This window comes from Macaca nemestrina, chromosome 1 (assembly GCF_043159975.1).
Source record: "Macaca nemestrina isolate mMacNem1 chromosome 1, mMacNem.hap1, whole genome shotgun sequence".
NCBI classification, from domain to species: Eukaryota; Metazoa; Chordata; class Mammalia; order Primates; family Cercopithecidae; genus Macaca; species Macaca nemestrina.
Window position 1 is genome coordinate 98,356,854 of NC_092125.1, and position 26,283 is coordinate 98,383,136.

The 26,283-nt window shown below is 46.2% G+C and overlaps 1 protein-coding gene across 2 annotated transcripts; it reads left to right on the top strand.

Moving 5' to 3' along the window:
- The first annotated feature begins 993 nt into the window (after positions 1 to 993).
- LOC105498213 (myelin protein zero) lies at positions 994 to 26,283 on the top strand. Of its 2 annotated transcripts, XR_011615348.1 has the most exons (8): positions 994 to 1,219; positions 3,616 to 3,782; positions 4,120 to 4,333; positions 4,576 to 4,711; positions 4,872 to 4,932; positions 6,699 to 6,749; positions 25,106 to 25,201; positions 25,467 to 26,283. XR_011615348.1 is itself a non-coding variant. In XM_011770179.3 (6 exons), exons 1-6 carry the CDS (start codon positions 1,129 to 1,131, stop codon positions 5,162 to 5,164), a joined length of 771 nt encoding a protein of 256 aa, XP_011768481.1. In that variant the 5' UTR covers positions 1,076 to 1,128; the 3' UTR covers positions 5,165 to 6,310. The 2 variants fall into 2 exon arrangements, 1 of the variants encoding a protein (XP_011768481.1); XM_011770179.3 differs by lacking the exons at positions 6,699 to 6,749; positions 25,106 to 25,201; positions 25,467 to 26,283 and adding an exon at positions 5,063 to 6,310 and having other exon boundaries at positions 1,076 to 1,219.

A 26,283-nucleotide genomic window follows, 5' to 3' on the forward strand; every position in this document is an offset into this window, starting at 1 on the left:
AAAGGTGAGGTCTTGCTATGTCACCCAGACAGGTCTCAAACTCCTAAACTCAGGTGATCCTCCTGCATAAGTGTACCAATACGCAAGTGCTGAGATTACAGGTGTCAGTCACTGTGCCTGACATAAACTTCATTTATTAAATAAAGTTTATTTTGTCTTTAATATCTCATATAACTTACTCAGTCTTCCTGATGTTGCAGTTGTGTGCACTCCTCTTTTGTATTCCCAGCATTTTGTTCATTACTAATGGAAGTATTATGGCTTATTATAGTTGACTGTTGATGGGTTTGTCCTCTGATCTTCCCACCTCCACCTCCCCAAACCAAATTTTCAATTCCTTGCGGGAAGGACTTAATTTTTATTCCTCTCTCTATTACCTGCATTATCATACTTTACATATTGCTGGCACTCAACACAATTTTGTAGCCTTGAAATAAACTGAAATGGACTTCAACAGCAGCATGAAGCACTGAAGGACTTCTCGACAAAGAGGGAAAGGTCAGGGGCTTCTTGCCTGGAAATAGTCCAGTGGAGAAAAACGTCTATCTGGGAAGAATCGCACAGGATACAGGGAGATGTGAGGAATAAAACTCCCATAGGACTTGGTCATCTCAAGAAGTCTATAATGCAGTCCACATTAGTGGAGATAACAAGGGATACCCTATTTTCAGAGTTCTCTTGGGAAAACCTGCCTCTAGTTCCTAGGGCTCTGAGGCAGCACCTCTCAGGCAAGGAGACTGAGGAGGAATCCCTTTTTATGGCCTTTAAATTAAGGTTCCCTATCTATCCCTCAGAGAAGTGTGTCTGTGTCCCTGTTTTTGTCCCTCTCCTTCACCACCCCCCCGCCCCCCGCAACATTCCAGCCTGGGGCAGGGGGAGGCCAGTGGACACAAAGCCCTCTGTGTATGGGGTGGTATGTGTCCCCCCACCCCTCCACCCATACTATACAATGCCCCTTCTGCTCCCTGCACTCTGCCCCCCTCCCCACCACCTCTCAACTGCACATGCCAGGCTGCAATTGGTTACTCGCTGAGGACAGCCCCCTCATGCTGGGGCTCCAGGGGATTTTAAGCAGGTTCCAGGAACCCCCCGTTCAGTTTCTGGTCCCCCACTTTCTCAACCCCACAGATGCTCCGGGGCCCTGCCCCAGCTATGGCTCCTGGGGCTCCCTCATCCAGCCCCAGCCCTATCCTGGCTGTGCTGCTCTTCTCTTCTTTGGGTAAGTGGAGCCACCCTACTCTGGGAGCCTTGGGACTCAGGTGTCTCTCAGCAATCCCCACTGCCTTTGCTGCACTCCCCACTGCAACCAAAGAAAGAGCAAGCAGGAGCAGGAAGGTGACATTATATTCAGAAAGAAAAAATATGCGGCCAGCCGGGCACGGTGGCTCACGCCTGTAATCCCAGCACTTTGGGAGGCCGAGGTGGGAGAATTATTTGAGCCCCAGGAGTTGGAGACCAGCCTGGACAACATAGCCAGACTTCATCTGTAAAATTTATATATATATATGAAAAACAAGAAAAAAAATGCATTTAGAGGGAGGCGGTAGAGGTTTTATTTGAAGAGAAAGGGTAAAAGAGAGTGTAGCAAGCTTCCCTGAGTGGTGGGCATGGCTGGACCCAGGTTGGAAATAGTAGCATGCCCTCAGAGCCATGGTGGGAAGCAGTGTTAGATTGTGTAAAGGAACAGGCTCAAACATCACCTGGGTTTGATTCCCACTCGTCCCCTAGCAGTGCAGGAGGTGCCTTAACCTTAGTTTCCCAGAAGGAAAAAGAGAGTGTGATCTAAGTAAGGAGCCCAGATTTGTGGTCTCAGCTCCTCAGACTTTTTGTCTCTTTGTGGCTCCTCACCTGTTGTGTGGGTGAATGGAGCGAGATTCTATGAGATTCTGGGATCTTGTCCCTCTAAAGCTGTCTTCCTTCATAAGCTGACCAGCCCTTTCCTTGCCCCTGGCAGATGTTGGGTGAGCAAGAGGTCAAAGCAGGATTATTGGAATGGCCCCTTCCCTTCTCTGAACTGCCCTGAATCCTAGTGCAATGAGTGAGCCATAGGCAAGTGGGGGTGGTGGGGAGGATATCAAGGGAAAGGGGGCTGGCCAGGATGCCCACAGTTCTCTGCTGTCAGCTGCTTGAGCCCTAGACTCTTCTGGGTTGTACTGGGCTATTTGGGGGTACCCTGAGAAAATGTTAAAGATAGAGAGTTGGAGAAGGGCATAGTGAGGGAAATAGGGGGAAGGAATATTGATGTATAAGGAAGAGGGAGAGTTCTGTCTCAACACTTGTTCCACTCATAGAACCATTGAGCAGAGCTGAGAAGGGCAATGGCTGATATTGTAACAGGAGGAATAGTAGTTATAGCCAGTGAATTATCTCCCGTGTTACACAAGGGGGATTCCCAAGAAGGTTCTAAGGTGGAAGTTCCAGGAAGTAAGTACATGGTATTGCATGCTGAGGTGAGAGATTCAGGACAATTGGGGTGGAAGTAGGGGTGGCATGGGCCCCCCAACGTTGGTCAGACAATGGGACTTTGTTTGGTTGCCACCTCCCACTCCTGTAGAACAAAAAGGTCTACAGTTGCCCCTCCCTGGGGCCAGCCCACACACATAGTCTCTCTGGAATGACCTTCCTTGTGTGGGTAAGTCTTGGGGGTGGCACTGGGCCAGAATGGACAAGAGAAAGGTGAGGACGGTTGAACCACAGAGGGCTCACATGTAGAGTCATCTGAGCTGTAGGCTTGGGGTCTTGCTCTGCACCCAGCTGAGAGGGGTATGAGGTCCTTCCCTTCCTGACTTCCCAGTCAAGAGCAAGCTGTATGGCAACCAGGGATTCAGCAATGAGGACAGTTGTACCAAGGAAGAAGGCTTATATTTTCTAGTTATCTTCATTTTTTTCTGCAAGAAATTTGAGTTTGCTGTATTGCAAAATCCAATGCAGCTGTTAAAATAAGATTGATATCTATGAATCAACAGGGAAAGCTCCTCTAGATACATAAGTTCTTAAGCAAAAAACACTAGAATACAATGCAATATGTATGTAAAAAAAAAAATCCACAAAACAAAACTATTTGTTGTAAGTACATGTATATCTTGAGTTTATTGAGTTTACATTGAGTTTGTTTCATATTAAATGGATAACTTGTTACATCTTGGAAGGGAATACAGGAAAAGAATTTATTGGGCTGAGTGTCAAAGGAGACTTTTGTTTTTATTTCTATTGCTTGAATAGTTTATAAGAACACAATATGTATTACCTGTATAATTTATAATAAATTTTAAAAATTTAGAACACTGCATCTAAAGGATAGCTTAAGAGTTAGATAGTGACCCAAAGAAGAAATGAGACTTAGAGACGGAACCCAATCTCTGGAAGTCCTCAAGAGAATTCTGTTACTGCGGATTTCATCTCCTCTACAGACATGCTGAAGAGAGCTTGACAGATACAGCATTTATGATCAGCTGTTCAGTTAGTCCCCAGATACTTGAGGCTCAGAATTTGTTGTTTCTTTTCCAAATTGGCCTCTGACCTGTGACTCGGCACTTGATTTCCTACTGATTTCACTTCCTCTGTATCCCTTACTGGGCCCATAAGTGCTTCTGATTCCCCACTTTGTGCTTGCAGTGCTGTCCCCGGCCCAGGCCATCGTGGTTTACACCGACAGGGAGGTCCATGGTGCTGTGGGCTCCCGGGTGACCCTGCACTGCTCCTTCTGGTCCAGTGAGTGGGTCTCAGATGACATCTCTTTCACCTGGCGCTACCAGCCTGAAGGGGGCAGAGATGCCATTTCGGTGAGTGCCTGGGGGAATCCTGGGGTTGGAAAACAAAGTGCTTCGAAGAACAACAAAAAAGATAACTTGGGCTAAGGAGGGGGAAATCCTTTTTGAGCCATAACCCCAAATTTGGCAAGGTAAATAGCAATCTTTGTCACCCTGACTACATTGTCCTCCCTTCCCCAGCAGTACCCTTTCCAGCCCAAGATCCCTTACCCTGAGGCTGAAGCGAAGCTTTTTTTTTTTTTTTTTTTTTTTTTCCCCTCCCCTTTCTGTAACAAATTCTGGAGCTAAGCTTTGATAGCTGTGTTCTCATTAGGGTCCTCTCACATGCTTCCCCCCTCATTCCTCATAGATCTTCCACTATGCCAAGGGACAACCCTACATTGACGAGGTGGGGACCTTCAAAGAGCGCATCCAGTGGGTAGGGGACCCTCGCTGGAAGGATGGCTCCATTGTCATACACAACCTAGACTACAGTGACAATGGCACGTTCACTTGTGACGTCAAAAACCCTCCAGACATAGTGGGCAAGACCTCTCAGGTCACGCTGTATGTCTTTGAAAAAGGTGTGAGAGGGGATGGGGACAAGGGTATGGGAAGCAGTTTGGGAGGGGATCAGGGAGGACTGACAGGCTGGGGGAAGAGGCAAAAAGCCCGCCCTAGGGACCTTCATTCAGGCTCTGGGAGCGTGGGCAGAAGGCAGTTTTGGCTGGGAGTCCTACATCCTCAATGCAGGGCATAGACGCGGACTAGGAACCACAGATACAGGGCCCTGCTCATTCTCCCACTTCTTTTCTCACCCCCCTAGTGCCAACTAGGTACGGGGTGGTTCTGGGAGCTGTGATCGGGGGTGTCCTCGGGGTGGTGCTGTTGCTGCTGCTGCTTTTCTACGTGGTTCGGTACTGCTGGCTACGCAGGCAGGCGGCCCTGCAGAGGAGGCTCAGGTAAGGGGCGGAGCCTAGCTCCCCTCCCACTCTCCCCACTATCCCCCATCTGGGCGGAGACTACTCCAGTAAGTGGGAGGGCCAAGGGGAAGAGGAAGCTGTGTCCGCGGTGCAAGGGGTTCCGGCGAGGCCAAACGTACAGCAGTCTGTCTTCTTGCAGTGCCATGGAGAAGGGGAAATTGCACAAGCCAGCAAAGGACTCCTCGAAGCGCGGGCGGCAGGTTAGTGGGACTTGGGGCCTCGACAAGATGGGAAGGAGAAACCTGGGAGCCGCCGGGCAACAGTGAGGGGTGGGATGGGAACAGTCAAGCCCCAATCGCTCGGTGACTGATGTGTGCGCCCCTCCGCCAGACGCCAGTGCTGTATGCCATGCTGGACCACAGCAGAAGCACCAAAGCTGCCAGTGAGAAGAAGGCCAAGGGGCTGGGGGAGTCTCGCAAGGATAAGAAATAGCGGTTAGCGGGCCGGGCGGGGGATCGGGGGTTAGGGGTGGAGTCCGCCAAAGGCGCAAAGGTGGTGGTCATCGAGATGGAGCTACGAAAGGATGAGCAGAGCTCGGAGCTCCGGCCTGCTGTCAAGTCCCCCAGCAGAACCAGCCTCAAAAACGCCCTCAAGAACATGATGGGCCTGGACTCGGACAAGTGATCGCCACCCCCTACCCCACGCCCTGCCAGAGCAGGGGGACCTAGACTCCTCTTACCCCGGTCTAGGTGCTTTCCCTCCTTGCTCCCCCGCCCTGCCCCGCCCTCACCTCCCTTTGAGATGTAAGTTTCATTCCAGAATTCATTCCCCAGGCAATTGTATTCTCCCCCACCTTCACCCCTGGCTTTCTGGGAGCCCAGGAGCTAATCCTACCCCTCACCTGCCCCAGGGGCTGTGTGTTTGGTGCTTGTCCGCCTGGGCACCGAGAAGAAAGGCACCTTGATACCCTCTGCCTCAAGTCCAGGCCACCTGGCATTCCCATCTCCTGCATCCCCCAGCCTGTCCCCCTGGCTGTTTCCCTTCCCTCCCTTCCCTCTACTAGGTGGCCCAGCTCCATACTCTGTCCCCCCCAGCTAATACCCAGAGCACTCAGATCAGACTCTCCTTCAGGGTTTATTTAGGTTATTTTTTTTTTTTTATTTTTTAATCCGTTCTTTGTTTGTTTACCTGTGCTCATCCTCTGCCCTTACACCCATGACTGAGGACCAATGACGTCATGTGGCTTTTGCAATTTGTCACCCCCACTTAAGTCCTTAATGAAGAGCCAGCCCAAGCAGAGGGGCCCCTCATCCTCACACTTCGGTATAGCATTGGTGCCCCCGACCACTTTGGAGCACTGTTCTGGGACTCCAGGTCTTGAGGAAAGAGAGAGAGAGAGAGAGAGAGAGAGAGACAAAATGGATCCTCATAGGTCAGGGAGTGGAGGAGGGGGAAAATGAGCCTTAAGAAATGGTTTTTAAACAACCAAACAAAAAGTAGGAAAAACAAATGGTTGGGGGGGAGGAAGAGGCTGCACTCCAGCCACAGGGGATTCTTAGGATTTTTCTACATTCTGTATATTTCTTCTCAAACCTCCAAATGTCCTTAAATGTTTAATAAACACTGACATTTCCAGAAGCTGCTGCCTTGTCTACGATTTCCTAGTTCTCCTGGGAATAATCCCTACCCCTTATCTCATCCCCAACCTTCCATACTTGGCTTCAGTTGTTGAGTTTGTTTTTTGGGGGTGGGGTTATATGGTATACTAGAAAGAACTCTGAAATAGCCTCACAAGACACATTCATACCTTCAATATCAGTGAGATTATACTACGTTGTAAACTCTGTCAGTCTCTGCTTTTATATGAGTTAAAACGCAGAAGCTGTCTTCACCAAGATCTGAATTTTAAAACATCCCAGCCACTCTCTAGCTGTGTGATCCCCAGGATAGTTACCTGACTTTGGTAAGCTTGTTTATGTACTCGTAAACAACTGAGATAATGATATCTGCCCTGCTTAATTCCTAGGGATTTTGTAATAATCAAATGGGATCCTGTGTATGGAAAACTTTGTAAACTGTAAGTTGATATACAACTAAATATTAAGGTGTTTAATATTTGTTTCTAGTGCTTGCCTAAGGTAGTACACTTTACAAATTAGCACAAATCCCATTCACCTCTCTAAACAGACACTGCTTTGTTTTGTTGGTACATGATTTTACCTCTGTTTACCTATTAATAGGTATACTGTTAATACCTCATTAGCTAGTTTGTTGGTATGTCAATTTAGGTATACCATTAATATCCTGGTATCCTGAATTGATTGTGGAAAGACATATATGTATCATTTTCCCCTGGGAATTACCGATGGCACAAGAAAACCCAAAATGCCCACAAGTAATTTCTTCCCCTTGTTAAGAAGTTAAAGATATGATTAACACCAGCTCTACCAAAACCCAGAGTGCTTCCATTTGTTTGAGGGGTGTCTTCAATGTCTTAAAAAAAAAATCAATCTTCCTTAATTTAAACATAAAAGCTAATAGATTATATATAGCCTTTTGTTGGGGGGAAGTGGGAGAGGAAACTTAGTCACAACCCAGTAATAAAGTTGGGAATATCTTAAGCCCAAGATTCCTTATTAGTTAAGATGCTAAACTGTCCATTATTCATTAGATAGTTGCAGCTGGGTTCCTTGCTTAAACTTCCCAGGCTGTCAGGAGAGTCAAATGAGGTCGGATGCGGTGGCTGACGCCTGTAATCCCAGCACTTTGGGAGGCTGAGGCCGGCAGATGACTTCAGGCCAGGAGGTTGAGGCCAGCCTGACCAACATGGCTGAACACCTCTCTAAACGTCTCCACTAAAAATACAAAAATTAGCCGGGCATGGTGGTGCACACCTTCTAATCCCATCTACTTGGGCAGCTAGGGCACAAGAATTGCTTGAACCAGGGAGGCGGAGGTTGCAGTGAGCCGAGATCATGCCACTGCATTCCAGCCTGGACAACACAGCGAGACTATGTCTCATTAAAAAAAAAAAAAAGAGAGAGTCAAATGAAACATTATGCTACTTACGAGCTAGAGTATAGCCCAAAGCTTCTCATTTAATTACACTTTTGTTCTAAAATTTATCAGCCACCTGCATTTTGCTAGCTCAGTTTACCCAATTATTTTAATATTTATTATTCCATCAAGAATCCTGGTACCCTGGGACAACATTTTGCAACCTTTGCATTAGGCATTTTCACAAGCATTGCACACTTAATGTGGATTTTTCCAGGACTCCCCATTTTTCACAATCCTCAACAAAGTAAGCCACATCCCGCCTTTCTTTCCTCTGCAGTGAAGCATTAACTAAAGTCTAGAATAATGATTCAGGTAAAGGGAAATCACATTGTTATATGGGAAACTTTGAATCCCATCTGATTATTACTTTGAAATAAATCGTTCACAATCCTCAGTGCATTGTTAATAATAGCAATAATGTTGCCCAAGCATGTGAGCACTTTAAGAATAATTTACAGCCTTTTTCAGTGTTAACCATGAAAAAAAATCCAAGATTATAACCCAATTTATGAATATACATACAAAAAGTCTAAATAAAATATTTGCAAAAGAGAATTCCACAATGAGTTAATAAAACAATGAATTACGACCATGAAGAATTTATTCTGGGAATGAAAGAATAGTTCAGTGTTAGGAAATCTACTAACAGAATGTTATATTAACATGGGGAAAAAACGTAATTCTATCAAGAGGAGATGTAAAAAAAAAAGCAATTGTTTTTTAGTAGCTATTCCTACAAAACATTCTAAGTAAAATAGGAATAGAAATAAACATAATGGAGACTTTTTCAAAAATCATTTAAAAAGCATATTAAATATGAAACGCAGGCCGGGCGCGGTGGCTCAAGCCTGTAATCCCAGCACTTTGGGAGGCCGAGACGGGCGGATCACGAGGTCAGGAGATCGAGACCATCCTGGCTAACACCGTGAAACCCCGTCTCTACTAAAAATACAAAAAACTAGCCGGGCGAGGTGGCGGGCGCCTGTAGTCCCAGCTACTCCGGAGGCTGAGGCAGGAGAATGGCGTAAACCCGGGAGGCGGAGCTTGCAGTGAGCTGAGATCCGGCCACTGCACTCCAGCCCGGGCTACAGAGCAAGACTCCGTCTCAAAAAAAAAAAAAAAATGAAACGCAGCCATTGTCATTAAAACAGAAAAAAGACAGTACGTACATTATCACTGATAATATTCAATATTATATTTGAGGAATTTAGCTAGTATAATAAACCAAGAACGAGGAACAACCTGTATACATAGATGAGAAACTTATCTTTATTTGCAGGTAATATAATTAATTGTGTTTCTAGGAAATCCATAAGATGCAACTAGACAAGTATTGAACTAAGAAGTCAATCTGGTGGTGTGATTACAAATTAAATTAATTTCAGTCTATAACTAGAAATCTAGCTAGAAATGAAAATAAGGGGGAAGCCCACTGATGACAGTAAAAAGAACAGAAACAAAAATTAACAAGAAAGGTACATAACCTGTATGAAAAAAATTATAGTATTTATTAAGTAACACTATATGAAAGTTGTCAGAATCAAAATGGAGACACTCGTGTTAAAAAAGAAAAACAGGCCGGGCGCGGTGGCTCAAGCCTGTAATCCCAGCACTTTGGGAGGCCGAGGCGGGTGGATCACGAGGTCAAGAGATCGAGACTATCCTGGCTAACACGGTGAAACCCCGTCTCTACTAAAAATACAAAAAAAAAAAAAAAACTAGCCGGGCGTGGTGGCGGGCGCCTGTAGTCTCAGCTACTCGGGAGGCTGAGGCGGGAGAATGGCATGAACCCGGGAGGCGGAGCTTGCAGTGAGCCGAGATCACGCCACTGCACTCCAGCCTGGGAGACACAGCGAGACTCCGTCTCAAAAAAAAAAAGAAAAAAAAGAAAAACAAAAGAAAAACAGGGCCAAGCGCAGTGGCTCATGCCTGTAATCCCAGCACTTTGGGAGCCAAGGTGGGTGGATCACTTGAGGTCAAGAGTTCAAGACCAGAAACTCCATTCTACTAAAAATACAAAACATTAGCCAGGCATAGTGGTGCTCGCCTGTAATCCCAGCTACTCAGGACGCTGAAGCAGGAGAATCGCTTGAACCTGGGAGGTGGAGGCTGCAGTGAGCTGAAGTCATGCCACTGCACTCTAGCCTGGGCAACAGAGCAAGACTCCATCTAAAACAAAAAACAAAAAACCAACAAACAAAAAAACAAAACAGGCCGGGTGCGGTGGCTCAAGCCTGTAATCCCAGCACTTTGGGAGGCCGAGGCGGGTGGATCACGAGGTCAGGTGATCGAGACTATCCTGGCTAACATGGTGAAACCCCGTCTCTACTAAAAATACAAAAAACTAGCCGGGCGTGGTGGCGGGCGCCTGTAGTCTCAGCTACTCGGGAGGCTGAGGCAGGAGAATGGCGTGAACCCGGGAGGCGGAGCTTGCAGTGAGCCGAGATCACGCCACTGCACTCCAGCCTGGGAGACACAGCGAGACTCCGTCTCAAAAAAAAAAAAAAAAAAAAAAAAAAAAAAAAAAAACAAAAGAGAACCCTGACAAACAGAGCCAGAGAGAGCTATGAAGAAACAGGTTCTTATGTATAAATACTTGATAACAAAAGCTATGACAAAAGAATGCAAAATGGGGACTCAAGGGAAAGAGTGGGTAAGGGTGGTGAGGGATACAAAAACTACAAATTAGGTTCAGTGTATACTGCTCAGGTGATGGATGCACCAAAATCTCACAAATAACCACTAAAGAACTTACTCGTGTAACCAAACACTACCTGTACCCCAAAAACCTATGGAAATAATTTTTTTTTTTTTTTGAAACTGAATTTTGGTCTTATTGCCCAGGCTGACGTGCGATGATATGATCTCGGCTCACTGCAACCTCCGCCTCCCGGGTTCAAGCGATTCTCCTGCCTTAGCCTCCCAAGTATCTGGGATTACAGGCATCCACCATGCCTAACTAACTTTTGTATTTTTAGTAGAAATGGGGTTTCACTATGTTGGCCAGGCTAGTCTCAAACCCCTGGCCTCAGGTGATCCATCTGTCTTGGCCTCCCAAAGTGCTGGGATTACAGGCGTGAGCCACCACGCCCGGCCGGAAATAATTTTTTTTTTTTAATTCTATGAGAAATAAACATTAAACGTTTTTGAAATATTCTCTTTCCCCCATTAAATTATTAAATTAAATGATAAATCTATTTGGATTAGGCTATAATCAAATGGCTTTCTGATCTCCTTGCAAATGAATTTTGCCTACTATATTGCAGCCAAATTTTTTTCTTTATCTTTGCATGTTCTCACTTACAAGTGAGAGCTAAGCATCAGGTACATATGGAAATGGGAACAATAGACACTGGGGCCTATTTGAGTGGAAAGAAAGAGGAGGGAAGGGCTGAAAAACTACTTATTGGGTACTGTGTTCACTACATGGTGATGGCGTAATTTGTACCCCAAACCTCAGCATCACACAGTATACCAATGTAACAAAACTGTTCATGTACTCCCTGAATCTAAAATAAAAGTTGAAATTAAACGAACAACACACAAAAAAATGGAAAAACTGCAACCTTGCCCCAAAGGCTGTTCACAACCTTACACAAAAATTACATCTGCAAGGACATCTGCCCAACAACTGTCTGTCAACTCTCCAACTGGCATTGTCTTTATTGATTATTGTAGCAAAGGATAATTATTAATATTTCAAAACAATTATGTGAGCCTCCTCGTTTTGCCTTTAAAAACCTTTGTCAGCTGGGCACATTGGCTCATGCCTGTAATCCCAGCACTTTGGGAGGCCAAGGCAGGTGAATTGCTTGAGTCCAGGAGTTCGAGACCAGTCTGGGCAAAATGGTGAAACTGCCATCTCTACAAAAAATACAAAAATTAGCCAGTCGTGGCCGGGAGCCGTGGCTCAGCCCTGTAATCCCAGCACTTTGGGAGGCGGAGGCGGGCGGATCACGAGGTCAGGAGATTGAGACTATCCTGGCTAACATGGTGAAACTCCTTCTCTATTAAAAAATACAGGCCGGCAGCGGTGGCTCACGCCTGTAATCCCAGCACTTTGGGATGCTGAGACGGGCGGATCACGAGGTCAGGAGATCGAGACCATCCTGGCTAACACGGTGAAACCCCGTCTCTACTAAAAAATACAAAACACTAGCCGGGCGAGGTGGCGGGCGCCTATAGTCCCAGCTACTCGGGAGGCTGAGGCAGGAGAATGGCGTGAACCCGGGAGGCGGAGCTTGCAGTGAGCTGAGATCCGGCCACTGCACTCCAGCCTGGGCGACAGAGTGAGACTCCGTCTCAAAAAAAAAAAAAAAGAATTAGCCGGGCGTGGTGGCGGTCGCCTGTAGTCCCAGCTACTCTGGAGGCTGAGCTAGGAGGAGAATGGCGTGAATCCGGGAGGCGGAGCTTGCAGTGAGTCGAGATCGCGCCACTGCACTCCAGCCTGGGCGACACAGCGAGACCCCGTTTCAAAACAAAAAAAAAATTACCGAGCCGTGGTGGTGCGTGCCTGTAGTCTCAGCTACTCGGGACGCTGAGGCAGGAGGCTTGCTTGAGGAGGTGGAGGTTGCAGCAAGCCGAAATCGCACCACTGTGCTTCAGCCGGGGTGATAGAGCAAGATCCTGTCTCAAAAAAAAAAAAAAAAAGCATTTCAGTTTAGTGGTAAATGAATGGATTATTTAATATATATATTGGCATTCGCACGATTGACTTATATGCCTGGAAGAAAACAAAGTAACATTTTTTTTTCCCTCACATCCTATACAAAAATAAAATAAAATTTTTAAAAAGACAAAATATTAGAAGGAAATAAAAATATTTGTTTAATCTCCAAATGGGGAAGGTCTTTAGGAAACACAGGAAATCCAGAAATCATAAAAGAAAGTGATAAAAAGTTCAACCTACCGAGGCTGTGGGCCCTGAAGATGTGGCGCTGTATAGTAGCCGCGGCCTCATAATTCCTGGGCGCTGTGGCCTGGGCGCTGTGGCCTGTGCCCAGTGCCCTCATAGAACAGCAGGCGGCTCCCCCAGACTTGGGGTGGGGGCCCTGCCAGCTCCAGCACCACCCTTGCCGGAGTCTTTTAACCTGGGGGTTAGCATTTTAAAGAGACCCTGCAGGAGTTCTGGCCTCTGACTAACTGCCCCACCCCAGCAGAGGCCTGCAGGAGACTAACTAGTGATGTTTGTACAAGCAAACACTCTGTTTTGTGGTTTAAGGAGAACAAAGTTGACTACATTAAAAAAAAAAAATTCAATCTCTCTCTTTTTGTTTTTTTGTTTGTTTGTTTGTTTTGAGATGGAGTCTCGCTCTGTCAACCAGGCTAGAGTGCAGTGGCACAATCTTGGCTCACTGCAACCTTCGCCTCCTGGGTTCAAGTGATTCTCCTGCCTCAGCCGCCAGTGTTGCTGGGACTACAGGTGTCCACCATCACGCCTGGCTAATTTTTGTATTTTTAGTGCAGACGGGGTTTTGTCACGTTGGGCAGGCTGGTCTCAAACTCCTGACCTCAAGTGATCCTCCCACCTTGGCCTCCCAAAATGCTGGGATTACAGGTATGAGCCACCATACCCAACCTAGTTCAACCTCTTTAATGGCAAAATACATTATAAACAAAGGCATTATAAATACATTATACATTATAAATACATTATAAACAAAGGCAAAAGGCAACTGGTGATGATGTATAAAACATAAGACATATGAAATGTCTTTCTACACATTTCTTTTTCCTTTTTTTTGAGATGTCACCAGGCTGAAGTACAGTGGTGAGATCTTGGCTCACTGCAACCTCCATCTCCCAGGTTCAAGCAATTCTCCTGCCTCAGCGTCCTGAGTAACTGGGATTACAGGCGCACGCCATCACGCCCGGCTAATTTTTTTGTATTTTTAGTAGAGACAGGGTTTAACCACGTTGGCCAGGATAGTCTCGACCCTTGACCTCATGATCCACCTACCTCGGCCTTCCAAAGTGCTGGGATTACAGGCGTGAGCCACTGCGACTGGCCTCTACACACTTCTTAATATCTCCGAAATTTCTACCTCCAGATACTGCCCCATTTCTCTGCTTCCCTGTATAGCAAAACTCCTTGAATAAGTCTAGGATACTATCTTTAATACCTCCCATTCTCTCTTCAACCCACTTCAATCTTGTCTCTATCCTCATCACTCCATTAAAACTGCTTGTTTCAAAGGGCATTAATGATGCTTGTTTTGCAGATTCAGTGGTCACTTTTGTCTTCCTCATCCTCTCAGCAGTATTCAGCATTACCAGCCACTTCCTCTTTCTGTTAACACTTTCTCTCATTTTTTTTTTTTTGAGACGGAGTCTCACCCTGTCACCCAGGCTGGAGTTCAGTGGCGCGATCTCGGCTTACTGCAACCTCTGCCTCCAGGGTTCAAGCAACTCTCCTGCCCCAGCTTCCTGAGTAGCTGGGATTACAAGCGCCCACCACCACACTAGGCTGATTTTTGTATTTTTAGTGGAGACGGGGTTTCGCCATGTTGTCCAGGCTGGTCTTGAACTCCTGACCTCATGATCCGCCCACCTCGGCCTCCCAAAGTGCTGGGATTACAGGCGTGAGCCACTGTACCCGGCCAACACTTTATCTCTTGACTTCCCTGAAACACACTATCCTGATTTTTCTCCTACTTCTTTGAGATATGTATGTTAACTTTCTTTTCTTTTTTTTTTTTTTTTTTGAGACGGAGTCTCGCTCTGTCGCCCAGGCTGGAGTGCAGTGGCGCAATCTCGGCTCACTGCAAGCTCTGCCTCCCGGGTTCACGCCATTCTCCTGCCTCAGCCTCCCGAGTAGCTGGGACTACAGGCGCCCGCCCCTGCGCCCGGCTAATTTTTTCTATTTTTAGTAGAGACGGGGTTTCACCATGGTCTCGATCTCCTGACCTTGTGATCCGCCCACCTCAGCCTCCCAAAGTGCTGGGATTACAGGCGTGAGCCACCACGCCCCGCCATTAACTTCCCTTTCTTTTTTTTCTTTCTTTTTTTTTTTTGAAATAGTCTCATTGTGTCACCCAGGCTGGAGTGCAGTAGCACGATCTCAGCTCACTGCAAACTCTGCCTCTGGGGTTCAAGTAATTCTCTTGCCTCAGCCTCCCAAATAGCTGGGACTACAGGCATGCACCACCACACTCGGTTACTTTTTGTATTTTTAGTAGAGATGGGGTTTCACCATGCTGGCAAGGCTGGTCTCAAATTCCTGGGTTTAAGTGATCCGCCCACCTCGGCCTCCCAAAATGCTGAGATTACAGGCGTGAACCACTGCACCTGGCCGATAAATTAACTTTAAATCAGAGAGTGCAACAACTGGAAAACTGAAGGGGTGGCCTGCCCCTCCACACCTGTGGGCGTTTCTCGTTAGGTGGAACGAGAGACTTGAGAAAAGAAATGAGACACAGAGACAAAGTATAGAGAAAGAAAAAGTGGGCCCAGGGGACCGGCGCTCAGCTTACAGAGGACCCACGCTGACAGCGGTCTCTGAGTTCCCTTAGTATTTATTGATAATTATCTTTACCATCTTAAAGATAAGCGAGTGGCAGGACAATAGGATCATTTTAGGGAGAAAATTAGCAGTAAGACATATGGATAAAGATCTCTGTGACATGAATAAGTTCAAAAGAAAATGCTGTGCCTTGGTACGCATATGCAAACATCTCCATAAACCTTTTAGCAGCATTGCGCCAGCCAGCCAGTCCCACCTTATGCCGTAAGGCGGTTTTCTCCTATCTCAGTAAACAGAGCATACAATCGGGTTTTACACCGAGATGTTTCATTGCCCAGGGACGGGCAGGATTTTTAACCAGCAAGCTGCCTTCAGGCACTTGTTTAACAAAGACACATCCTGCACAGCCCAAAATCCATTAAACCTTGAGTCACCACAGCACATGTCTCTTGCAAGGACAAGGTTGGGGGTAGGGTCACAGATTAACAGCATCTCAAATACAGAACCAAATGGAGTCTCTTATGTCTACTTCTTTCTATATAGACACAGTAACAGGCTGATCTCTCTTTCTTTTCCCCACAGAAAACATCTTTTGTTTGTCCTATATGTTTGTTTATTCAAATAATGCTACAATTGATTGTCGCCAGACAACAATCACTTTGAACTGAATATTCCCCTTTAGATGAGATCTAAATCCTCACTTCCCTCATTTCCTTACCTGCCTGACCACTATGAACATATGAGTTTGCTACCCTGCCTTAAAACATCTGAGAAATTATTGGACAAATATTCATGTGTAGAAGTAAGGTTGGAGGAGGAAAGGCATGGGCAGACTACACACACAGAGCTTTTCACGGTTCTTCAAATAGGCCAACAGTTATTGTATTCATCCCTGATTATGTTAATTCAGTCGTAGTCCCACCAAATATTCTGTGATGTAGACTATATTGTAAAGTTCACTTCCAGTAACTCGTCTAATAATATAAAAAGAAGAGAAGAGAGATGAATAAATGGCTAACATAAACACATATCTATTATAATAAGCAAATAGAAAATAGGCCAACTTCCTACAGTTCAGTCCTCATTTCCATAATTGGATTAAAAGCCATATTCCACTTCTTCTACTCATTCTATATTTCCCCACTCTCACTCAGAACCTCAGATGGTCCATTTCTCCCTCAAGGTCTGAGTTCTCAATGGTCTTGCCTTTTTTGTTTTGGTTGCTATATTTGTCCATTAACCCTTACTATTGGGCTGGGAAGTACTAAGTGGCACTCCCAGAGAATCCCCTGTGTTCTGGAAATAACTTTCCTTGTCCCCACTGTGCGGCAATTCAATTTCCCCTATGTAATCAGGATCAGTTACACCAGCCAGCGGAATATAGTAGCCCTCCTTTATCTGTGGGCAATGCATTCCAAGAACTTCCTGGATGCCTGAAACCAGGGATGGTACTGAACCCTATATATACTATGTTTTTTCCTATGCATATATATCTATGATAAAGTTTTTTTGTTGTTTTTGTTTTTGTTTTTTTGAGTTGGAGTCTAGCTCTGTTGCCCAGGCTAGAATGCAGTGGCACAATCTTGGCTCACCACAACCTCTGCCTCCCTTGTTCAAGTGATTCTCCTGCCTCAGCCTCCCAAGTAGCTGGGATTACAGGTGTGTGCCACCACACCTGGCTAATTTTTGTATTTTTAGTAAAGACGGGGTTTCACCATGTTGTCCAGGCTGATCTCAAACTCCTTACCTCAGGTGTTCCACCCACCTCGGCCTCCCAAAGTGCTGAGATTACAGGCATGAGCCACTGCGTCTGGCCTGTGATAAAGTTTAATTTACCAGTTAGGTGCAGTAAGATATTAACATCGATAACTACTAATAATAGAAAACAATTATAACAGTATGCCAACATCACTACTCCTGCACTTTGGGGCCATTACTGAGTAAAATGAGGGTTACTTGAACACAAGCACTTGGACAATTGATTTGATAACTGAGATAGATACTAAATGACTAAAGGGCAGGTAATGTATACAGCATGGATATGCTGAACAAAGGATAATTACGTCCTTGGCAGCATGAGATTTCATCACGCTACTCAGAACAGTATGCAATTTAAAATTCATGAATTGTTTATTTCTGATTTCTGGGATTTTCCATTTAATATTTTCAGACCACAGTTGGCTGTGGGAAACTGAAACTTTGAGAAGTGAAGCCATAAATAAGTGGATGGGGGAACTATTATAATCCTTTTGTTTGGCTTTTTTGTTCAGTGTCATATAAAGCCCCAAATGGCCAGGTGGCATTCTTGTCTTCCAAGTCAATGAAACCATTGCTGTGTTCACTGGTGGACAAAATCTTCCTTTGGAGACAAAGTCCTCCAAACCAGCAGAGTCCAAAGCTGCTGGGAAACAAAAGTTCAATGAGTGGGTTATTAGCGTAACAGTGGAAGAGCTATTCCCACATCTACTTGCTGACTCCTGAACCCATATATTCTGGCTATGGGGGAAACACCACCATATAATGGCCTCTCATTCAAAGCACATACTGCACCTTGTAAGATAGATCCCCATTGTTTCAGGGTATTGTCTCCCAAGTGTTGCTGTGAGTCTTTAGTAAGTCAGTCCATGTTTTAAATAGGCATCTGCTTCCAGGTGATGAGAAATGTGGTAAGATCACTTAATTCCCTGAACATCGAGCCCATTACTGTACTTCCTTTGCTGTGAAATAAGTTCCTTGATTAGATACAATGCTATAGGGAATGTCATGACTATGGATAAGGCATGTTTTGAGCCCACAAATGGTGGTCCTGGTAATGCATTGTGGACAAAGAAAGCAAATCCATATTCAGAATGTATATTTTGGCAGGACGTGGTGGTTCATGCCTGTAATCTCTGCTACTCGGGAGGCTGAGGTGGGAGGATTGCTTCAGCCCGGGAGACAGAGGCTGCAGTGAGCTATAATTTTGTGATTGTGCCACTGTACTCCAGCCTGAGTGACAGAGCAAGACCCTGTCTCAAACAAAACAAAACAAAACAAACAAAAAACCCTCTGCCCCCTCCATGATGGAGGAAGGCCAGTGTAATTAACCTGCCATTAAGCATCAAGTGGGAATGTGGTCCCCTCAGAGAATAGTGTGTATCAGGGACTCAATGTTTGTTTCTGCTCTTGACATATTAGGCACTCAGCAGTAGCATTAATTAGATCAGCCTTGGTAAGGGAAACTCTATGTTGTTGAGCTCATGCATAGGCTCCATGCCTGCCAAAATGGCCACTTTGTCCAAGGGTTTATTTATTTATTTATTTTTTTGAGACAGAGTCTGGCTCTGCCGCCCAGGCTGGAGTGCAGTGGCCGGATCTCAGCTCACTGCAACCTCCGCCTCCCGGGTTCACGCCATTCTCCTGCCTCAGCCTCCCGAGTAGTTGGGACTACAGGCGCCCGCCACCGCGCCCGGCTAGTTTTTTGTATTTTTTAGCAGAGACGGGGTTTCACCGTGTTAGCCAGGATGGTCTCGATCTCCTGACCTCGTGATCCGCCTGTCTCGGCCTCCCAAAGTGCTGGGATTACAGGCTTGAGCCACCGCGCCCGGCCTGTCCAAGGGTTTATTGAGCAGCACTGGGGATGCCAGGAAAAGAGGCTTTTGGTGGACAGTCACCTGGAACATTAATTTTTTCACAGTCTGTATCCATTCTGTGTTCCATTCATATATCTCTTCATCTATAATATAAACCAATATAGATATAGATATATGTTTATTATAAGAAATTGGCTCACATGATTTTGGAGGCTGGGAATCCTCAAGATCTGCAGAGAAGTTCCAAAACCTGCAGTCTGCAGGCCTGACTACCAGCAAGCTAATGGCATAAGTTCCAAATCAAGTCCAAAGGCAGGAGAAGACCAATGTCTCAGTTTGCATACCATCAGGCAAAGAGAATGAATTTTCTCTCATTCAGCCTTTTGTTCTATTTACACCTTCCATAGACTGGATGAGGCTCACCCATAATGGGGAGGATAATCTGCTTCAGATTACTGATTCTAATGTTAGTCTCATCCAGAAACACCCTCACAGACACACCCAGAATAATGTTGAACCAAATATTTGGGCACCTTGTGGCCCAGTCAAGTTGACACTTAAAATTAACCATCACGGCCGGGCGCGGTGGCTCAAGCCTGTAATCCCAGCACTTTGGGAGGCCGAGACGGGCGGATCACGAGGTCAGGAGATCGAGACCATCCTGGCTAACACAGTGAAACCCCGTCTCTACTAAAAAATACAAAAAACTAGCCGGGCGAGGTGGCGGGCGCCTGTAGTCCCAGCTACTCAGGAGGCTGAGACAGGAGAATGGCCCGAACCCGGGAGGCGGAGCTTGCAGTGAGCTGAGATCCGGCCACTGCACTCCAGCCTGGGCGACAGAGCGAGACTCCGTCTCAAAAAAAAAAAAAAAAAAAAAAAAAATTAACCATCACATATAACCATTTTCATTTAATGATAAATTGCTGCTTTCTGGCTGGGCACAGTGTCTCATGCCTGTAATCCCAGCCCTTTGGGAGGCAAAGGCATGTGGGTGACTTGAGCCCAGGAGTTTGAGACCAGCTTGGGCGATGTGGCAAAACCCTATCTCTACAAAAAATTCAAAAATTAGCCAAGTGTGGTGGTGCACACCTGTAGTCCCACCTACTCATGAGGCTGAGGTTGGAGGATCAGTTGAGCCTGGGAGGCAGAGGTTGCAGTGAGCTGAGATATCACCACTGCACTCTAGCCTGGTCCACAGAGTGAGACTCTGTTTCAGAAAAAAAAAAAAAAAGTGCTGCAGCTGGGTGCGGTGGCTCACGCCTGTAATCCCAGCACGTTAGGAGGCCAAGGTGGGCAGATCACCTGAGGTCAGGAGTTCGAGATCAGCCTGGCCAACATGGAGAAACCCCCATCTCTAATAAAAATACAAAGATTAGCCGGGCATGGTGGCAGGCACCTGTAATCCCAGCTACTTGGGAGGCTGAGGCAGGAGAATAACTTGAACTCAGGCGGCAGAGGTTGCAGTGAGCCAAGATTGCACCACTACACTCCAGCCTCAGTGAGAGAGTGAGACTGTCAAAAAAAAAAAAATGTTGCTGTGTACACCCAGTATTATGGTTAGGTGAGTTAAACAACATCCAGTTCATGAGGAGAAGCTAAGGCCCCATAGTTACCTGACGTCTTCTAATTTTCTTTTCCTGGCTGAGTTCGTTTAAGGGAGCTGAGTGTGCCACCCTGGTCTACAAGTCAAGGTCATATATATATGTGTGTGTGTATATATATACACACACACACGCACACGCACAGTTTGTTTGTTTTTGAGACAGAGTCTCGCTCTGTCACCCAGGCTGGAGTGCAGTGCAGATCTCGGCTCACTGGAACTTCCACCTCTTGGATTCAAGTGATTCTCCTGCCTCAGCTTCCCAGGTAGCTGGGATTACAGGTGTGTGCCACCACAGCCAGCTGATTTTTGTATTTTTAGTGGGGATGGGGTTTCACCATGTTGGCCAGGCTGGTCTCGAACTCCTGACTGCAGGTGATCCACCCAACTTGGCCTCCCAAAGTATTGGGATTACAGGCATGATAAACTGCAACTGGCCCAGGGTCACATATTGAGCACAGTCGATTTCTTCTTTTTTTTCTTAATCTTATTTATTTATTTTACTTTATTTTTATTTTTGAGATGGAGTCTCACTTCATTGACCAGGCTGGAGTACAGTGGCGCCATCTCGGCTCACTGCAACCTCCACCTCCCAGATTCAAGAGATTCTTAGCCTCCTGAGTAGCTGGGATTACAGTTGTGCGCCACCATACCTGGTTAATTTTCTTGTATTTTTAGTAGAGACAGGGTTTCACCATATAGGTCAGGCTGGTCTCCTGGCCTCAGGTGATCTGCCCGCCTTGGCCTCCCAAAGTGCTAGGATTAGACACATGAGCCACCGTGCCCGGCCCAATTTCTTCCTTTTAAAAATTATTTTTTAGTTTTAATTTTTTGTATAGATGGGGTCTCACTCTGTTGTCCAGGCTGGTTTCAAACTCCTGGCCTCGTGCAATCTTCCAGCCACAGCCTCCCAAAGTGTTGAGATTATAGGCATCAACCACCACACCCAGCTACGCAGTTTATTTCTGAATTCAGGAGACCAACAGAGGAGCATTAGGGGTCTAAAATAAAATATGAGTTATGAAGTCAGAAACGCCTAAAGTTTTAAGGAAGTTATTTAGTCTCTCCCTATGAATCCTTATTAATCTATAAAATAGGAGTAATAATATATAACTGTTAGAGAATCAAGGGAAACGTTGAATGTCAAATTATGGTGTTAGAGAAAAAGTTATTTACCATAAATACACCTGATTCAGCATCTCCATTAGTATCTTCTTTCCTTCAAAAGTGTTCTGGAGTCATGTAGGATATTTTAAGTCAGATTGATTGACTGATTGATTGATTGATTGATTGATTGATTTGAGGCATGGTTTCACTCTGTTGCCCAGGCTGGAGTGCAGTGGCACGATCTTGGCTCACTGCAACCTTGGTCTCCTGGGCTCTAGCGATCCTTCTGCCGCAGCCTCATGAGTAGCTGGGACTACAGGCAAGCGCCACCATGCCCGGCTAATTTTTATTAGGCAGATCACTTGAGCCCAGGAGTTCAAGACCAGCCTGGGCAATATGGCAATACCCCCTTCTCTACAAAACATACAAAAACTAGCTGGGTATGGTGGCACAGGCCTGTAGCCCCAGCTATTCATAAGGCTGAGGCAGGAGGATCAATTGAGCCCAGGAGATGGAGGCTGTAGTGAGCCAAGATGCTGCCACGGCACTCCAGCCTGGGAGGCAGAGCAAGACAGTCTCAAAAACAAACAAACAAAAAAACAAAAAACCGCTGTGAACGTAACAGTAACACATACAAACTGATAGGTAGGTATTAGAGACTCAAATACCACAAATAGCATTGTCTTGATGACATGGATTCCTGAAATGGCAAACAACTCTTGGTAAAGTTCTGAACAAAATAAATTATGATGTCCCTTCAATCTACACATAACTTGTATTTCTTGGAAATTCAGGATCTAAAACAATGACAAAAATACTTTGCTTTTATATGTAAAATGGAGTTGTGTTCTAGGCTCCTTCCAATTATAACGGGCTTTATTTACCTACATTAATATCCAATGGGACTTTTCTTTTTTTGCGATAGAGTCTCATTCTGTCACCCAGGCTGGAGTGCAGTGGTGCGATCTCAGCTCACTGCAACCTCCGCCTCCCTGGTTCAAGCGATTCTCCTGCCTCAGAGTCCCGAGAATCTGGGACTACAGGTGCACACAAGCATGGCCAGCTAATTTTTGGATTTTTTATTTATTATTATTTTTAAAGACAAAGTCTTGCTCTGTTGCCTAGGCTGGAGTGCAGTGGCACGATCTCGGCTCACTGCAGCCTCCGCCTCCCAGGTTCAAGCAATTCTCCTGTCTCAGCCTCCCGAGTAGCTGGAATTACAGGCACCCACCACCATGCCCGGCTAATTTTTTTATTTTTAGTAGAGACGAGGTTTCACTATGTTGGCCAGGCTGGTCTCAAACTCCTGACCTCAGGTGATCCGCCCGCCTCGGCTTCCCAAAGTGTTGGGCTTAGCCACCAAAGTGTTGGGCTTAGCCTTCCCAAAGTGTTGGGTAAGCCACCGCGTCTGGCCTCCAATGGGACTTTTAAAAGTCGTGTGAGATGTGAGACAATTCTTTTTTGTGCAGCACTGTCCTGGTCATTGCAGTATTGTCTAGCATCCTTGGCTCCTAAATACCAGGAACCTTCACCACCACCATCACCACCCCACCCCCCAGCCCAACACACACACACACACACACACACACACACACACACAGTGACAAGTAAAAAAATACCCCCACCATCACCACCCTACCCCCCAGCCCCACACACACACACACACACACACACACACACACACAGTGACAAGTAAAAAAATACCCCCACCATCACCACCCCACCCCCAGCCCAACACACACACACACACACACACAGTGACAAGTAAAAAAATATCCCCACCATCACCACCCCACCCCCCAGCCCAACACACACACACACACACACACAGTGACAAGTAAAAAAATACCCCCACCATCACCACCCCACCCCCCAGCCCAACACACACACACACACACACACACACACACACAGTGACAAGTAAAAAAATACCCCCACCATCACCACCCCACCCCCCAGCCCAACACACACACACACACACACACACACACACACACACAGTGACAAGTAAAAAAATACCCCCACCATCACCACCCCACCCCCCAGCCCAACACACACACACACACACACACACACACACACACACACACAGTGACAAGTAAAAAAATACCCCCACCATCACCACCCCACCCCCCAGCCCAACACACACACACACACACACACACACAGTGACAAGTAAAAAAATACCCCCACAGATTCCCAAAATATCCCCTAGAGGGCAGTGCACCCCCTTGTTGAGAACTGATTTAGAAGAATAAATGAGGCCTAGGACCTTCCCATGAGTTAAGTGGAGAGTTTACCTTAGCTTCAGGATATCCACACCTACTCACTGTCATACACCAATGGGAGCCCATTGACCCTTCTTTCCTTCTAGGCCTGCATTTCAGCCCTACTTTGCAAGTTCTGAGCCCCATTTCTCTATTTCACTTGAAACCACTTTTAGGCCGGGCGCGGTGGCTCAAGCCTGTAATCCCAGCACTTTGGGAGGCCGAGGAGGGCGGATCACAAGGTCAGGAGATCGAGACCACAGTGAAACCCCGTCTCTACTAAAAATACAAAAAATTAGCCGGGCGCGGTGGCGGGCGCCTGTAGTCCTAGCTACTCAGGAGGCTGAGGCAGGAGAATGGCGTGAACCCAGGAGGCGGAGCTTGCAGTGAGCCGAGATCGCGCCACTGCACTCCAGCCTGGGCAACAGCGTGAGACTCCGTCTCAAAAAAAAAAAAAAAAAAGAAACCACTTTTAATTCCATAGAGTCTGGTCACATGTTCCCTAGAGTACCAGGAGAGGCAGCTAGAGGAGATCAAGGCACTGATACAATTCTGGAAGGAATCTGCTAGGACAGTCAGGTAAAGCCAGGATCTGGTTCTTCCCTGGAAGGATGAGGGACCAGAGAAGGTACAGATCTTTTTTTTTTTTTTTTTTTTTTTTGAGACAGAGTCTCGCTTTGTCACCCGGGCTGGAGTGCAGTGGCCGGATCTCAGCTCACTGCAAGCTCCGCCACCCGGGTTCACGCCATTCTCCTGCCTCAGCCTCCTGAGTAGCTGGGACTACAGGCGCCCGCCACCTCGCCCGGCTAATTTTTTTTTTTGTATTTTTTAGTAGAGACGGGGTTTCACCGTGTTAGCCAGGATGGTCTCGATCTCCTGACCTCGTGATCCGCCCATCTCGGCCTCCCAAAGTGCTGGGATTACAGGCTTGAGCCACCGCGCCCGGCCGAAGGTACAGATCTTACCTGTCTAGGTTATGAGGGACCAAGTGGATATGCCTGAGCTCAGCTAAGGGAAACTCTGCCCTATAAGTTAGGCTGGACAACATTCTTGACAACCAATCTACTGCCCTTCACTTATCCAGCCCCTTATCAGGGTAAAACAAAGGGCCCAGATTCTGGAGCCAGACTGCCTGAGTTCTGGTCCTAGCTCAAACACTTACTTGTTTTGGGCAGATTATTTAATATTTATGTGCCTCAGTTTCTTCATTTATAATATGGGGATAATAATAGTATAGTATCTATGTCATCAAGCAGCAAGAATTAAATGAGTTAATATATGTAAACGTGCTTAGAATGGGATCTGACACACAACAACTTACAAATCTTAGATATTACTATTATCATCACCATTCATGTTCTGTAGGTAACATAAGGCTGAGGAATCACCCCAACTTGGGGGTGAGCATCCCTGAAGACCCTAAGTCTGATGTAACCTGAGCCAACAAAGAGTTACGTGCAGGTAAGGATACTCTCAAGTGATCAAGTCGGGGTGGCTCCCTTTGCTTCTTGCGGATTGGTGAGTAAGGAAAGCCTATGATAATGATGACTGTGATGATGATGATCATGATGATGATCGAAGCATGATGCTGGGAGGAAGGGTTCACCCTAACCTGATGACTGCAGGAGAGAAAGAGCCAACAAAGGAATGAGGGAGCTCTTCCTGCACCCTAGTGAACAGGCTGACTTTCCACTTATCTGTGGACTGTGAATCTCTGCCTTTGTAGATCCGGAGTCAAAGCTGCCACCTAAACAACCAGAAAGAAAGACACCATCTTACTACAAAAAGCAAACCTCCTGACCCCAGCCCTCAGTTTTCAGAGGCACAGACAGCAGAGGAACTACATTTGGAGAGAAGATGATGAAGGAAGACAGCAGCTCACCGGAGAGTGCTTCCTGTGAGGGCGAGTTTTCAGGGACTGAGCACAGCAGGGACAAGGGAGCTGCCAGGAACCACTCCCACTACAAACAGTTCCAAAAATAAGGGAAACTCAGCAAGGGCAAGAGGGTGGAGAGAATGGCAAATAGGTGGGCACAGAGGGCAGCTCCCAAAAAGGACATTAGGGCAGGGATTTGTTGCAAGAGGAGGAGATGGAAGAGATGAAAGTGGAAAGAGCTGGCTCTAGATTGGGGCAAGATCAAGGGGACATCAAGGGTCCTACCCAGCAGCAACACCAACTCTCTGAAATTAGAATTGCAGGATCATCCAGGGAGCAGAATCCTTCTACCTTTAGCTGCCTGAAACTTTACCAAGACATACATATTTGGACTTCAGGAACATAATTACAAGTATATCCCCTGCTTTGATTGCCAGACCTCTCCCACATATAGATGGGACTATTATCCCAGCTCTGCCACCCCTACGCAGTTGAAAAAAAAATCAAAACAGATATCAGTGATATGGATGTGATATTGTGATATAATAAGAAATATATATTTGGTTTTCCTCCTCCAGTTTTGGCACAGTGGGTTCCAGCACAGAGCTCCTAAAACCCTTAGAATTTCCTAAGTGAGCCAGGTACAGTGGTGCATGCCTGTAGTCCG